This window comes from Varroa destructor, unplaced genomic scaffold (genome assembly GCF_002443255.2).
Source record: "Varroa destructor unplaced genomic scaffold, Vdes_3.0 BEIS01000002.1, whole genome shotgun sequence".
Lineage (NCBI taxonomy): Eukaryota > Metazoa > Arthropoda > Arachnida > Mesostigmata > Varroidae > Varroa > Varroa destructor.
The window spans coordinates 6,339,015-6,353,166 of NW_019211455.1; the positions used below are offsets into that span (position 1 = coordinate 6,339,015).

The 14,152-nt window shown below is 37.8% G+C and overlaps 2 protein-coding genes across 3 annotated transcripts in view; one reads left to right on the plus strand and one right to left on the minus strand.

The window, feature by feature from the left end:
- Positions 1-970: 970 nt before the first annotated feature.
- On the minus strand, positions 971-7,916 carry LOC111244678 (2-acylglycerol O-acyltransferase 2-A-like). 2 transcript variants are annotated; one of them, XM_022792003.2, is made up of 7 exons: positions 7,709-7,916; positions 6,145-6,355; positions 5,057-5,236; positions 3,056-3,473; positions 2,483-2,735; positions 1,528-1,727; positions 971-1,236 (listed from the first exon to the last, which is right to left on the minus strand). In XM_022792003.2, exons 3-7 carry the CDS (start codon positions 5,228-5,230, stop codon positions 1,085-1,087), a joined length of 1,197 nt encoding a protein of 398 aa, XP_022647738.1. In that variant the 5' UTR covers positions 5,231-5,236; positions 6,145-6,355; positions 7,709-7,916; the 3' UTR covers positions 971-1,084. The 2 variants fall into 2 exon arrangements, with proteins under 2 accessions (XP_022647738.1, XP_022647739.1); XM_022792004.2 differs by lacking the exon at positions 7,709-7,916 and adding an exon at positions 6,507-6,615.
- Positions 3,473-14,152, plus strand: part of LOC111244311 (uncharacterized) — a 147,536-nt gene continuing 136,856 nt past the window's right edge. The window contains exon 1 of the mRNA XM_022791268.2: positions 3,473-3,826. The gene's annotated coding sequence lies outside the window, so the exon portion shown is untranslated. The remainder of the gene's footprint in view (positions 3,827-14,152) is intronic.

The following is a 14,152-nucleotide window of genomic DNA, read 5'->3' on the forward strand; positions in this document are numbered from 1 at the left end:
ACTAACGACAAGCGGACCAGGCCATGATTTGAGGTTGCATCAAATCAGAGTGATTTACTTACAATAGCCGACGACTATGACGACAACCACGATGACTAGTAGACGAAGGCGAATGAATAATAAATCAAAGGAGGAGAAGAGAAACATGCCCCTGCCATCGTGTCCGACAAACGAAGCGCGTTCTGTTTACACGTGCTCCCTTATACGCACGAGCTGACGTAGCCTCAACATCACAGGGCACCGCACCTCAGCTCAGCTCGCGCTCAATACGTCGCTCAACGTCGTCTAGCATGAAGCAGGCAAGAGAGAAAAATGATGATTGAAGAAACACAATTACTTCACACTTCTGCACACACAGTCATCATAGAATGAACGGAATAAGAGAGAGAAATTTACACATGAACAGCTACGTCAGCCATGATTCAATGCACCGTATTGACATGTACATAAACATTGTCTATTCGCACGACATCGTACGTATAAATACATGCGAAGACTGGCCAGCAGGTCGCTTCGGTCGTGTTACAAGTTCAACCACTGTCAACGTTAGGAAGGCCGTTTTCGCCCCTTTTTGTCGTAACGGAGAAAGATTGCAGAGGCTAAATCGATCAATCCCTGTAATGGACAGTGAAAGAGACTCGCGCAGAAATGAAAATTAACAGAACGAATGAGTAATAGCATTAAACTTGGCTAAAACTAGATAATGTGTTCCGTCCATTTCTAGCTTCTATACAAAAAGAATTGGAACCACAAAACAAACGGACTTGAAGGCTGATATTGATTCTGTAAGCAATTTATAAATGTTCATGTTCTGTGGCGAATTATTATTATTATTGATATATTATTAATAATCTCACAACGGCAATTAAGCTAATTTTTTTTTCTGTATATCTTACAAAAAAGTACAAATACAAAAGTGTGCTTCCGTCCACATATTTCAACTAAGTAGTCTACTGTACATCAAGGCACATTTTATATACTCCCTCTATATTCAAGTAATTTATTGTTTTTGTGCTTCAGGTGACAAAACGTACACGTACAGCTCATTAGAGCTGATTTTTTTGTGTGACGCACAGGCGTTTGTTTAGTCAAGCACAATTTTTTTGGCCGATTCCCCACATCGATGTTTGTACGTTTCGAAGAGATCAATCAGTTGCTCAATATATTTCGTATGCAATTCGTCCACTTGTTCCTGCGTTGGATTTGCTACCCGATCGACGTGGATTGGAGATCCAACTGAAATAGAAAAAAAACTTTTCGTTTAATCCCTATTTGACAATTTAGTATTTTCATGTAGTGAGAATGGTTCTGTCAGAACTACCTGAGTCAACTGATTTTTGGACAGTTCTAGCAGAGAGCAGGATTCAAAATAGGCTTCCAACTTGCAGCTGTGCAAATATTCATAAAAAGCCTATTAATTATTCATCTATGGATTTACCTTACGCATACACATACGAAGAAACTATGTCCGTGACACATGCCGTAATAGAATATGGCACAAATACACAGTAATTTTACAATACCTACCGACTGTGGTGATGGGCGCTCGGAAAGGTACGTAACCCCACGTGTATTGAAAAACGCCTCTTCCATGAAAAATTGCAGGTGATATCCCAAAAAGCTTCTTAAAGCGTTCCTGGAAGGCTCGAAGTTTTGATCCTGGCGGGTTTTCAACTTGGTAAAAAATATCATTCTCTCCAAAGGAAAATACTGGAACCAGATCGGCCCTGCAGAAACAAATTTTTAAAGTAAAGTAACCTAGTGAATGTGTTGCTATCTCCTGTTGACAGGTGCCACAAATCTGAATACTGGCTCACGAATACCGCTCAGATCCATGGTATCGCACCTTACGTCTCCTGTATTATATATTTCAAAGCTAAGACGCTTATCTCCAGCAGCTCACATGGGCCGGTTGTTGTGACCGTAGTTACGTGACACGTATAAAGGCACTATATCGTTATCTCATTTAGGTACTACATAGTTACGTGACCGAAGACAAACAATCGTTGACTATGCCCGATTGACAAATTTAGCCCTAGTTACCTGCACGACAACAAAATGTGACAGCGTTAGAATCGTACAGATGAAGCCGTTACGGTTAAATGTTAATCTCTACAGATTGAGCTGAAAAGGAAAAGAATAATCTAAATCGAATTCGGTCCGAAGAAAAAAAAGAGCCGGATCTGACTGTCGCGAAGGTAACCGACGAATACAAATGGGTATCCGGTGTCCACAGTGATTCAGCCATATGCTAACAATTGATATTGGTGTATATTATTTGCTGGTATAGAGCAGGAAAAATACGAAGTCTTAGATAATTAACCACAAACTCAAGGAATTTGAAAAAAAAACTTCATAAGAATTAAAAGAAAAACATTTTTGAAGCATTGAGTTCAAGCAAGTGTTACATCCGCTTCTATCTGTTGATAATCGTACTCTAGCTAGATGTCTTTTAGCTCTATGAAAGGCGAGCCGTTCTCACCCATTCTCCAGTGCCACTCTGGCAAATCCCTTTCGGTGTGCTAGGGTCAAATGATAATCGCTTCCACGGTGAGCGTCGAGAACCTCTTGAGCTCCACCGATAACAATTACAGCGGCGTTTCCTTTGCCCCTATTGTTTAGAATCCATTCAAGTGATTTCTTTGAAACACAACACATACCGTAGAGGAGAGGTAGCTCGCGATAAAACGGAAATAGGAAGTTCATACGTAGTGTGAGCGTATATGGTACAATTCCTGCAAACATATATGGAAAATAACACCAAGCTCGGATGAGGGTAACGGCAAACGATCAAAACTCTATCTTTCTTATTAATCACGATCATCGAATTTTATTGCCATCAAACATTGTGCTCGTTTCATGTATGACGCATATTAAATAAAATTAAACTAGCAATTAAGCCAATCAACTTAACTAGTTGAATCCAATACGACATCACCTAACTACGACTACTGCTGCGCAAAACACTGAAAATTCATTTATTAAATCACAGTTTCTGAAATCTCTGTCGCATTTATCTAAAATAGATATTCCTTATTATTTAGTTACCACTTACCCGGAAATGTTTCACTAAACCTTGTTGCTTCAGTAGCGAAGTTTACAATAGCACCCGAACCTATGATTCCGTGTGGATGATATCCTATAATGTAATTTCTATCAGCTGGCAATTCAGCGGTTTTAATTAATCGAACGGGATAGTAGTCCCTCATGTATTTCCAAAGGCGGAGCTTCCTCAGCCAAATTGCGCGTCTTCCCCCTCGTTCACAAATGTCCAGATCGTAGATGTACCACGCCAAGTAAATAAGAGGTATCCAATAGTAGGAGGTAAAGGAGATTAAGTAAAAGCTGAGGATGCAGCCACCGAGACCTGCAAAAGCGAACGAAAGGCTCATAGCGGCGACTGAGAACGTCTGCAGCCGTCTCTCAAGGGGTGTATTGATTGGTGCGAACTCGACACCCATTATTCTGGTAACCTGTAATTGGAAATCAGAAAATTACCAGCTTCTGCTGAAAACGATTTTTTTGCGAAGAAAAACTAAATGCACAGTCAGTGCTTCGGCTGACGAGCGCTCCATAGCAGCGGTGTTGTTTGGAGCCCTTTTACTTCTATGCTATCCGTCTACATTGTTAGAAAAACGTACGTCAACTGTTGTAAATAGTTTCCTAAGTGGACGTTATGTTCAATAGGCAATTTAACAATAGAGAAATAAGCACACATTCTGCTGATGAACGATGACGGGTGAGTGTTTTTATTGTTTGACAACTGTGTCAGATCTGAACGATTCACGCGAACCTCAAACGCTCTGGACAACACTAGAACCTAATAGTAAGTAAAAAAAACAATTAAAAATATAAAAAATCCGTGCATTCTACTTAGAACGAAGCCATCGAATGGTTTTATTAAATCATTATCGATAATAATCATCATCGTAGCTTCCTACTTGCCGAAATTTGTCAAAAATTTACTGTTTTATGCGTGACAGAATTTAGATACAGTATTGTAATAATATTTTCAGCTATAAAAACCATTAGTTTCTTCATTTGGTGTCTAAAATATCGTCACGGAGCGCGTGTCGTGCCCGGGATCCCATTAATGTTTGTGCTACGTTATTTTATATGTATCATGGAATTGGTGGCTTCTAACGCTAGAAAGTTACGCTCGCAGTGAAGAATTTAACAGTGCGATTCGATCGCGTCCGGCTGATCGCATAATCAGACGCATCGACTTTCCTGATCGAACAATATGGCTTTGACTTTCTTCAGTGACTTTTTTTTGTATATATATTCACAAAAATATCTTCTCTGATTTGTTCTAGCGCTTTTTATGATAGGCCAAATTACTAATTTTATTTCTAGCCAAATTTCGTGTCTATGCACCTGTTAATGTTTACGATAATGCTGTTATTTTTTTACTGTCATAACTTAACTATTAAGCGAGCAGACGGCTTCAAAGCAGCATAAAATGATTGACGGAATATAACGGTCTGATACACGATAGATTTCTGTAAATATCCGCTTATCAATGAATCATTGATTGACCTGCATGGTTGTCATTGATTATCACGCCCAAGGTAGTTATAAGTGAACGCCTATGATATATAAATAAAGATAGACGTTGCGGATATTTAGAAAAACGATATTTTAAGCAATTGTAGAACGTCAATGTTGTTGATCATGTATAGGTTCAATGTTTGTCTTTAAGGCTAAGGTTATGGAACCGAGAATTGATGATTTCAAGTTGCATATTCACTCGTGCCCTTATTACTATTATGTTTCCTAGAATAAACATATATCTATAAATTGCAATGATTCCTTTTGCTAACTGTGGATAGAAATTGGAAATATTATCTTAGAATGATATGGAATGAAATTCACCGAAAATTACTATTCATTATCATGGTCGTGTTATGTAGATGACCAGCACTACCCACCACAGACGCTTCTACAAAACATCTACACGAAAGCCCGCTAGACGTGTGGTAGAATTTAACCGCCCATGTCCGTTGTGTTGATTATTATCTATACATGCACACACGAAGTCGCTAGACAGAATTACCTTTCTTTGAGGCACAGCGCGTGGTTTTTCATTTTCTACGCTCACTCTGGCAACCCCCGGCTGAGGTTCGGTGGACTGATTTGAAGGAGCCAGCAGACTCGCGGAGGTTGGCGCTGCTGTTGATTTATTTAGTGTAGTTGATTCCTGTGATGCTATCGTATCCAAAGGCGGCATGTTGACCTGTTTTAATTCACGTCGAATGATAAAATCACTTTGTATCGAATTTTTGTATCCGGCTTTGGAAGTAGGCCTTATGCATATCTAGAATGTTAGCACAAAACAGGCTTGTACAGATCCAAAATTTAGTTCGTTTTCATCGTTCATTTCTAGCTCGATGAGCCTTTGTCAAACGGCATGATGGAGTATCAGACGCCGCATAGATGTTCTTCATTCTAACCCGTGATCGTCGAATTCAGCGAAAGTAGTCTGTGTTTGTCTAGGATCTCTAAATTAAGATATCAAGTAAGGACTGTGTTAGATATAGGTCGACATTTGGTCCACAGGACACCATTCGGCCTACTGCCTTTAGTGAGGGTGGTGATGACATGGAAGTGCTCACTGCTAGCTTTACGGCTGTAAATCATCATTTCTTTTCATATCATACTTCGTATAGCGCACTTTCTCTATGTAGACGTTGCCGTAAATGAACCTTCGTTTGCTGGCTTAGTTTTATAGAACATCGACAACAATGGAGCATTGTTTATATGATAACAAACGTTACTGAGCCATTATGGTGACCATTGACTTATTACGTAGTATTGATCTTCGCTGAATCCAATCATTGAATTCAAAGTCTGTCGCCATTTTTCTTTCAAAGGCAGTAGGCGTCTACTTGAAGTTATAGACTGCTAAAACTGTTATTATTACTATTACTGCAGTATTTTGAAGGACATAGGAGAAGGTTTTATGCATATTTTTATTAGAACTTATCTACACTTCGTATAGTACCATTTAAATGGGATTTCTAATGAATTCTCTTGATTTAGTTTTAAAGAAATAGCGTATCTAGCTCAACAGTGCTTGTCATATATAGGAATCCTTCAAAATACACAAACTGTAGCATGGCGATGGGTCCGAATTGAACATACCGTCTTCTGCCAAATATTATCACAGCCGGACCCTTATTGCGTGAAAGTTTCGACAACAATAACGCTACTCCTGCAAAGTTAATGGCGTTGTCGTTATTTCTCAATTATTTCGTTACTGTAACACAAAGCGTCCGCTGTTCTTCAATCTGATCTCCAAGCCGAGTCGAACTGAGGTAGCACTTCAAACCTCACACCGCATTCGACAGTAAACCTAAATAACACGAATTAAACGTTATAGTTATGAGTCAGCAAATTAAAGTGAACAAAGAACACTTTTTGTTATATGAAGCTCGTTGTTTAATTTCACGATAGAGATTCGTGGTGTCATGGAGCGTTGTATGCGAGGCTGTTGAACGACGGACCTTTTCCAAGCGGAGTGCCTCCAAGCAGTACTTTCTCCCATGGCTCGATAAGAAGCTTACCATTTTTCTCCTAAGTAGGCATTACTATCTGCGTGAGCTTAGATACCCTTAGTAAAAGCATGATTAAAAATTACGAGTAGGAGTTCCTCTCTTATTTCATTTCCACTTTGTGATAAAGAAATATATATATATATATATATATATATATATTCTAAGTGAATCTGGTTTGCTTTTACGTCTTGAATACTTTAGTGAACCTAAATCATGCCTGAACTGAATAGGCAGATGTTACATATTGAGAAAGTTTTACCAAAGTGCTATAATAGCTTGCTTCGGGAAGAAGAGATGCGGTATATACGGTTTGATCATGACAAACAAGTAATAGTACTGCGATAGAAATTTACGGTAAAATTTTTCCGTACTGCCAATTACCCAAACAGTTCCGTTAGGCCGAATTCGTTTGAGATGTCGTCTGCACCATCTCTATCCTATTCTAAAAATTGTTACATTGAAAAACACTTGAGGTTTATGAAAAAAAAAAAACGTACGTAGGCATTTTTTATCGTCCTTCAAATGTCATCCGACAGAAATCGTTAAAAGTTGAAGCTGACACAATTGTTTTTAGAGTTCATTTTTTACCTCGTTTTAGAGTTCATTGTTATTCCTTTTTTTTTTTTTTTTTTTTTTTTTTTTTTCAATGTTCCATGAGCTTATCGGGGCTAAAAAAGCAGACGGACGTTCTGCTTCCAGCTGTGCTCGAATCGACTTAATAAGCGAGAATACTGCCGAAAAAACTGCACGCGTTTGAAACAAAGATTCATTGAATGTTTTTGATTCAAGGTAAAAACATTTATTTGTCGCACAAAGTCATCTCAGCTTTTAGGAAACCTGTAGCCTCACTCTATATTTCCTTTCTAGGCTAAAAACGTTTCAAAGAATTGTCTCAATGAATCGCTGCTATAAATTTGTTCGAAGTATTTCACAATATCGGTAATAAGCGAAAACAGATTTCTACCGCCTTAAGGTGCAGTCCTAGTTTTTTTTTTTTTTTGCGGAATACAGCCGAGAATCGGCAGAATGTATTAGTACAAAAAAGTATATTGTTCAATAAACATATTCGATCGAAGCGAACCCTATCGACAGAAACAACAACTGGACACAATTACGGATCACTATCAACTTTTAACTCGAATCATACATACTCGCATCGTATTATTTTTTATGCAGCAGTGACAATAGTAAGACAGATACCGAGTTCTTGGAACTCGCTCGTCACACTTTGTCGTCAACGGTCGACACTGAGAACGTTATTATTAACTAAAGTATGTTTATCGAACGCCCAGCTTGTCCGTCATCTTGAGTGGCCATTGCTGTACTTTATATTGATAACTCAGTTACTGTAGAGGTCAATGGTTGCAAATGTTTTTGCCAATCGGTACGAGCAAAACACATAGCATATGCGTACTTCTGCATCTATCTTTCTCTCTACACAAGTGCGCATGGTCGCGACCATCCCCAGTTTTAGTGGTTTCGCCCATGTGGGCATACGTTTTATACGTGCAGTTTACTTTCTATGACGTCCCCACCCTGCTTATGGGCATACGAGATTTTAACGCAATAGATATATTTGTTAGAACGAACAGATCGGTGAGCCGACGTACTAAATGTAGAATCGTCGCTTACGACGCCGTGGTGGAAGAGGTGTGAATATCGTTGTTTTACGTGTTCATTTGTGTAGCCGTTGGTAAATATCATTTTTGTAGAGCTCCAGCGCAACAATTACACCGGATTGACAGTAAACGAATCTTAAACGTGCCTCGGTCGTTGCCACCATCCTCATGTTTACGGATCGACGAGTTGCCCATAAAAACTAGTATACGCCCTGCCGACAAATTAACGATAGGGAGAGACCGACCGACCGCTCTTTTAAGCGTTTCCTTTTGCATAGTGTCGAATCAGAGATGCTTAATCGGTAGAGATCATTTTCGCTGAAGCAAAAAATAGGCGTAAGATAAACACTGAAATTTCAAAAACGAATTAAGGTGTACAATAATAACTTTCAAACATCCCACTTAACGTAATTTACAGCTCGAAGCGATTGTATGGCTGCGTTCTCATTTTTTAAAACTTCACTGACCTTTTCATAAACTATTTCTATTCATATAATATCTATATATATATATATATATATATATATTTTTTTTTTTTTTTTTTTTGATAGTGCAGAGATTGGTGTCGGTTACCTAAATTTACTTCAGAAATTAATTTCCCACGCATTCCGCAGGAGTTCGGTGAAGATGGCGCATTTTGTTTCTAATAGCACGAAGTATCTGACTATTATCATAACATAAGAGCATGTCTTGATGAGGATCTTACCAAGCAGATGGGCTGGATCCAGAGACCTCATAGAATAGAACCTTGCCCGTTACCCAGAGCAGTCCACACCAGAAAACCAACAACGCAGGGAACTCAAAAGCCGCGATATGCCATAGCACCGAATGAAATGTCTGTTCAAGTTTGGTTCGTCGTAATCAGCAGTCCATCAGCCAACTGATAGTTATTTTAGACAGTAATAACTTTAAACATCTACTTAAAAGAAAAGTTATGCATTTCATGTAGGTTAGCGTGCAGTCCAATGAACCGAAAGTAATTCTGATTGTGTACACATTCTCTTTGGAGCACTGCCATAGCTAATACGTAAGTGTAAACTGGCCAAATAGTTATATACTTTAAGTTACCTTAAGCAAAACAGCTAACTGTTTCTTCTTTTACCCGTTGTGTCAAAAACTCATAAATAACAAATTACTGTCTGTTAACAATATTCACGGGTGATATAAAGTATTTTGTAATATATATATGAAATCGGCGCTTTGGGATTACATGCTTTAGCTTATTCGAAAATATTATCACCGTACTACATTGTAGAAAGTCGTGTGCCATTTTACGCTCGTACTGTATCTGGTATCTGCTGTACTCAGGCCATTACGAAGCGCCTCCTTTTCAACTTTCAAGCATCAAAACATAGCCAGAGTCCTCATGCGCATCCGAGGCCTTCTGTGCGCTGCCTACGACCAGGATCGGAGCGTTTTTTCGGCCCTTTTCGTTACGAATCCAGAGGACTGCATGAAGCCCATGCGCCAGTTATCAGTATAACTTCCCGATAGATAGACAGGTAAAAGTGTATTCGTGAAGTCAGTCGATGCGGAACGATACCTGATGAGATAGCAAAAATTGATTGGATTACTCCAATTAGAGCTTTATAGACAATCTCTGATTTCTGTCTTGAGGCATAGTCTTAGATTTTTTTTCTCGTTTAACTTGAAATTGATTTTTTTAGTATTTTAGGCCCGGTGTTTAAGCTCATGCTAAGCTATTTCACATGGCTAACCCCCCAGTACAGAGGGAAGTTTTTCTACGCCCCAAATCGAAGCTAGACTACCATGTGTTTTTAAATGTGGCGGGCAGACATGTCACCTAAACGCATATTATACTGTACATTAAGCTTGTGCACAAACTCATTGAGAGTACGATAGTAGTCTTAGTTACTTAAGGATACCTGTTAATAAGCAAAAATTTCAGTAAATTAAAATTCTAATAGACAACATCTTGGTATTACGAATTTTATGCTTTCTACCGTACTGATTTGCTTGAATAGTAGTAAGTTGAAATCAATAGTTCGAAATAAAAAAGCTTTCTTTGGGGCAACTTAACTTATTTTCACGAACAAATTAAAACAGCATCGATAAGCATCACTAAGTATAAACTGAATATAGAATTTTTCTCACCGAATATTATCGTGTGAAATAAGCAAATAGCTTCAAAAATATATAATCGTGTATAAAAAGACAGCTCCTAGACAAGCATGCGTTTTCTAACTTTCGTCAAAAATCTTACAAAAGTCTTTATATGCCTAGTATTTAGTATGTATGGAGAAGCCTTGCGAGGACCATTCGTATAAACGAAAAACCAGAAACGGAACAGCTTTTGGCAGGGACGATATCCTAGTTCCATTACATGTTTATGGTAACTAAAGCCTTGTTTCAACATTGGACTGCTATTCTAAGGTTTCTGTTATCTTAGCTAGTTAAAATTTAATGCTATGTATTGATTAGTTTAAACAGAGACGCAGAGCAGTATGCAAGCATTTTAAGCTACCTGAGAGACATCAGTGGTACAAAAATACTTTCTTTGATAAAGGATCTTCAGGAAACAGATTTAAACGTCACAAACCGTTGCATGCAATGGCTAGAATCAATTAAGCTGAATAACTTACAGGTACGATCTATCTCGAAGGAAAAACTGTCCAAGAATATGAAATTTTATGAACTAATTTTAAAGTCTATTGGAGAAAGCTGTGACTAGAGTAAAGGTAACAGCTTTAGAGGGCCGCTTAAACGACTGTCAGTCTTAACAGTAAGCTACAGATCGGTTCCAAAAGAAGTTGTACTCTCTCTCTCTCTCTCTCTCTCTCTCGTTCTTTCTTTCTTTCTTTCTGTGTGTATATATATATGTATATATATATATATATATATATATATCTAACTTGCTCTCTTTACCTCTCAAAAGTAACAAGCAAAAAAAAATTCGTTGATATAGTTTTATCTTCCAACAATGTTCATTTGGTACAATATAATATTCTCGTATAGAAATAGAGCCTAATGCAGTACACATGTTGATTCATTATCTATTTTCTGAAGTGAAAATTGAGTTTTAGCTATTACGGGTTTAGAAAAATCATTTACCCCTATCTGCTTAGAAGCATAGCTAGATTCAGGTTTTAAGCAATTTGAAGGGTGACCTGGCGATACTACTTCACTGAAGTGCGTGAGTGAGTGTTAAAATTCAAAATGCGTGACACACGTATAATTTTGCGATCTGGGAAAAGCTCCGGTGCCTTAGCCAGTCTTAGTGGAACGAAATCTCAGGCCTAACCCCGCGACATACGACCACCCGTTCGTCTGTCTCTAAATCGTACAGGTACTACGTTGCATACGCTAGTGACAAGCAAAAAAAGCTAACAATGAAAATCAGATAGGCACTGAACACGAGGAACTCCAATCTATGCCTGATGCAGTATGTGCACTATAATTAACATCTGTTTGTCCTGCTGCAGCGAGATAGCTGACTTGTCTATCTGGACCACTTGGATACCTACCAATTCTCAACGGACGGATGTACCTAAGTACTTTTGGTGAAAAATACATTGATACAAAGATGGCGTCACTTGATGCATGTTACATGTATATATACGTAGGCATAGGCTAGTTGATTGACCTGATTGGCATTTAGCTTTCTGTCGTGTTGCCCATTTAAACGATTCAGCTTCGGAAAAAAGACGAATAAGATTCTCCAGACAAGGGTGGATCAGTTAGAGCAGACTGAGCATTTGTCGCTTAAGAATGAATACGATGCATGAGCACGAAGAAGGTAAGTATCACATTATGGCTGCTGTCAGGGCCCCAGCGAGCTTAGCCCGTTTGGGCAAACAGGGCACGTTCGGTACGGATGCTCCCTATAAAAACAGTGGCGTTGTCGCTTATTTAAATAGAATCTTCTCCAGTTAATGTATCATCAGCGAAACCATTTCTGATTACTGTAGGGTTTATTGTGTCGTCTTTAATCTTACCTGTTTTGCGTGAAATATATCTACTAAGCGACTTGTTGTAACATACTCTTTCTTAAATACTCTCTCTTATTGTATGTAACGTGTGAGCAAACATGTTTTTTTCATTAATTTATTAGTTTTAGGAGTTTTTTTTATCTTCTATTGAGTGGTTTGACATAATTGTATCGAAATCGTCTTCAGCTAGCGCTTAACAATTAGTGATAGCCGAAATGCCATGTAAGCTCATTGACGCATTCTGAAACTTTCGGAATCTAGTCCTTATGTGTTTTTTTCTATTACCACTGTCTTGACGCATATTGTGTGCAGTCGAATTATATATATATATATAGAAAGCATTTGGGGAAAATATGTTCTTTTTTGTTTTTGTTTGGGTGTACGTTGGATTATTCAAATTATACGATAATTAAACAAAGTTACTTGGCGAAAAAATATGTGTAAAACTCTTGTTAATATTGTTGTAAAATTCATCTCAACGAACAGTCAGCTTTGCAAACAAAGCGTGATCCGCTTACTCAGTCGCGAGGTTTACATTTTCAAGACAATGACATTAACTTTCCTCTGCTAAAAACAGCTCGGAAGTTTGTCTAATTCAATAAATCGCCTATTTAACTCCAAGCAGAAAATGTTATATACTTACGTGTATAAAATTGGTATTTTTTACAGTATCCTTAGTCTTTATACGGTCGACCTACATCTTGGCTACTTACTATCTTGTCTAACCAGCGTTGAAACTTTATGGTAGTAAATCAAAGTAGTATACAGGAGCTACACAACTGAAAAAGTTATAGATGGTTACGGATTTAGTTTCCAGTGACCACGTACATGATTTTCGAACGACTAGCGGCTACACTAGCCGATATAAATAAAAAGCAAGCTAGCAACGATGAATAGGCCACCATGAAACAGATGTTTCACTATGCATATAGGAATACCATATACCACTTATATGTTGAGTCCAGGCTATGTGTAGAACAGTATTGAAAGTAGTCGAACAAATAATACGTAATATAGATCATCTAGCCGAGTAAACGTTTACGGCTACTAGGGTTGTGAGACGGACCTGAAGGTATGATATCTGAAACATTCTCTCTAGGCTTATTGGCCGATTTACTCGAATGGCAGACAAAAAGTAAACAAAAAAACGGTGTTATAAAGTTTTTCTTTCTTACATTAAACCGCCCTTTCCATTGAGGTTCTTCGTAATGAAAATCAAACGTTTATCAATTTAAACTATTGTTTAAAATTGGTTGAGAAAAAATAAAGCTCTTTCTATATTGTTGCTTAATTTAAGTTTAAAGCAACTATATTGATTTTGAGCAGATTTGAGCGTAGAAATTAAATTAGGGGCATATTTTTTTTATCGTATGAAGTGCTCATGTCAATGTACGTTAATAGACGTTTATATTTCGATAGGGCGTGCTGATGTTTAACGTTGCTGTAATAGTACAAATGTATGGTAACAGATTGGGCTATTTATCCTGATGAAGTAAAACTTCAAACGAAAACTTTTGCTAGCCATCTACAGGTCATATGACAGCATGTCGAACTGTAACACAGAGATTCTTGTGTGTCTTGAAAATGGGAACTTCATCGTTGAAGTTTGATACCCTGTGAAAAAAAAAACAATATGTTCGTAGGAAACGGATTCTCAGACTAGTCACGGCTGTATTTTTATTAGCTTCAATAAATTTATTTTAATAACCTCGTGAGTCAATGGTGACGCGATGTCATACATTTTTGCTTATAAGTCGCATAAGATATATATATATATATATATGTATATACTCGCCAGTTGACGGGAACTTTTTAATGCTAACAAAGTTACAATTTATTTTAAATATGCACCATTTGTTATAACGAGATTGGAAAAAAGAATTCGATCCTTCGCAGAATGCCTAACGCTTCCAAGATTCCCCTTTATGCGGGTGCATGAAATACTTTTTTATCTGCTCTATGTATTCCTGATAAAATCTCGTTTTACAAAATAATAATAAGATAGAAATACTGCGATTTTAATTAA

Excerpts from the sequence above, each read along its gene's own strand:
- LOC111244678 (XM_022792003.2), bottom strand. The coding sequence starts at position 5,230 with ATGCCGCCTTTGGATACGATAGCATCACAGGAATCAACTACACTAAAT. Across the intron at positions 3,474-5,056 it reads GCGCTGTGCCTCAAAGAAAG|GTTACCAGAATAATGGGTGT; the intron begins GTAATTCTGTCT and ends TTCCAATTACAG. Across the intron at positions 1,728-2,482 it reads AGAGTGGCACTGGAGAATGG|GGCCGATCTGGTTCCAGTAT; the intron begins GTGAGAACGGCT and ends TTGTTTCTGCAG.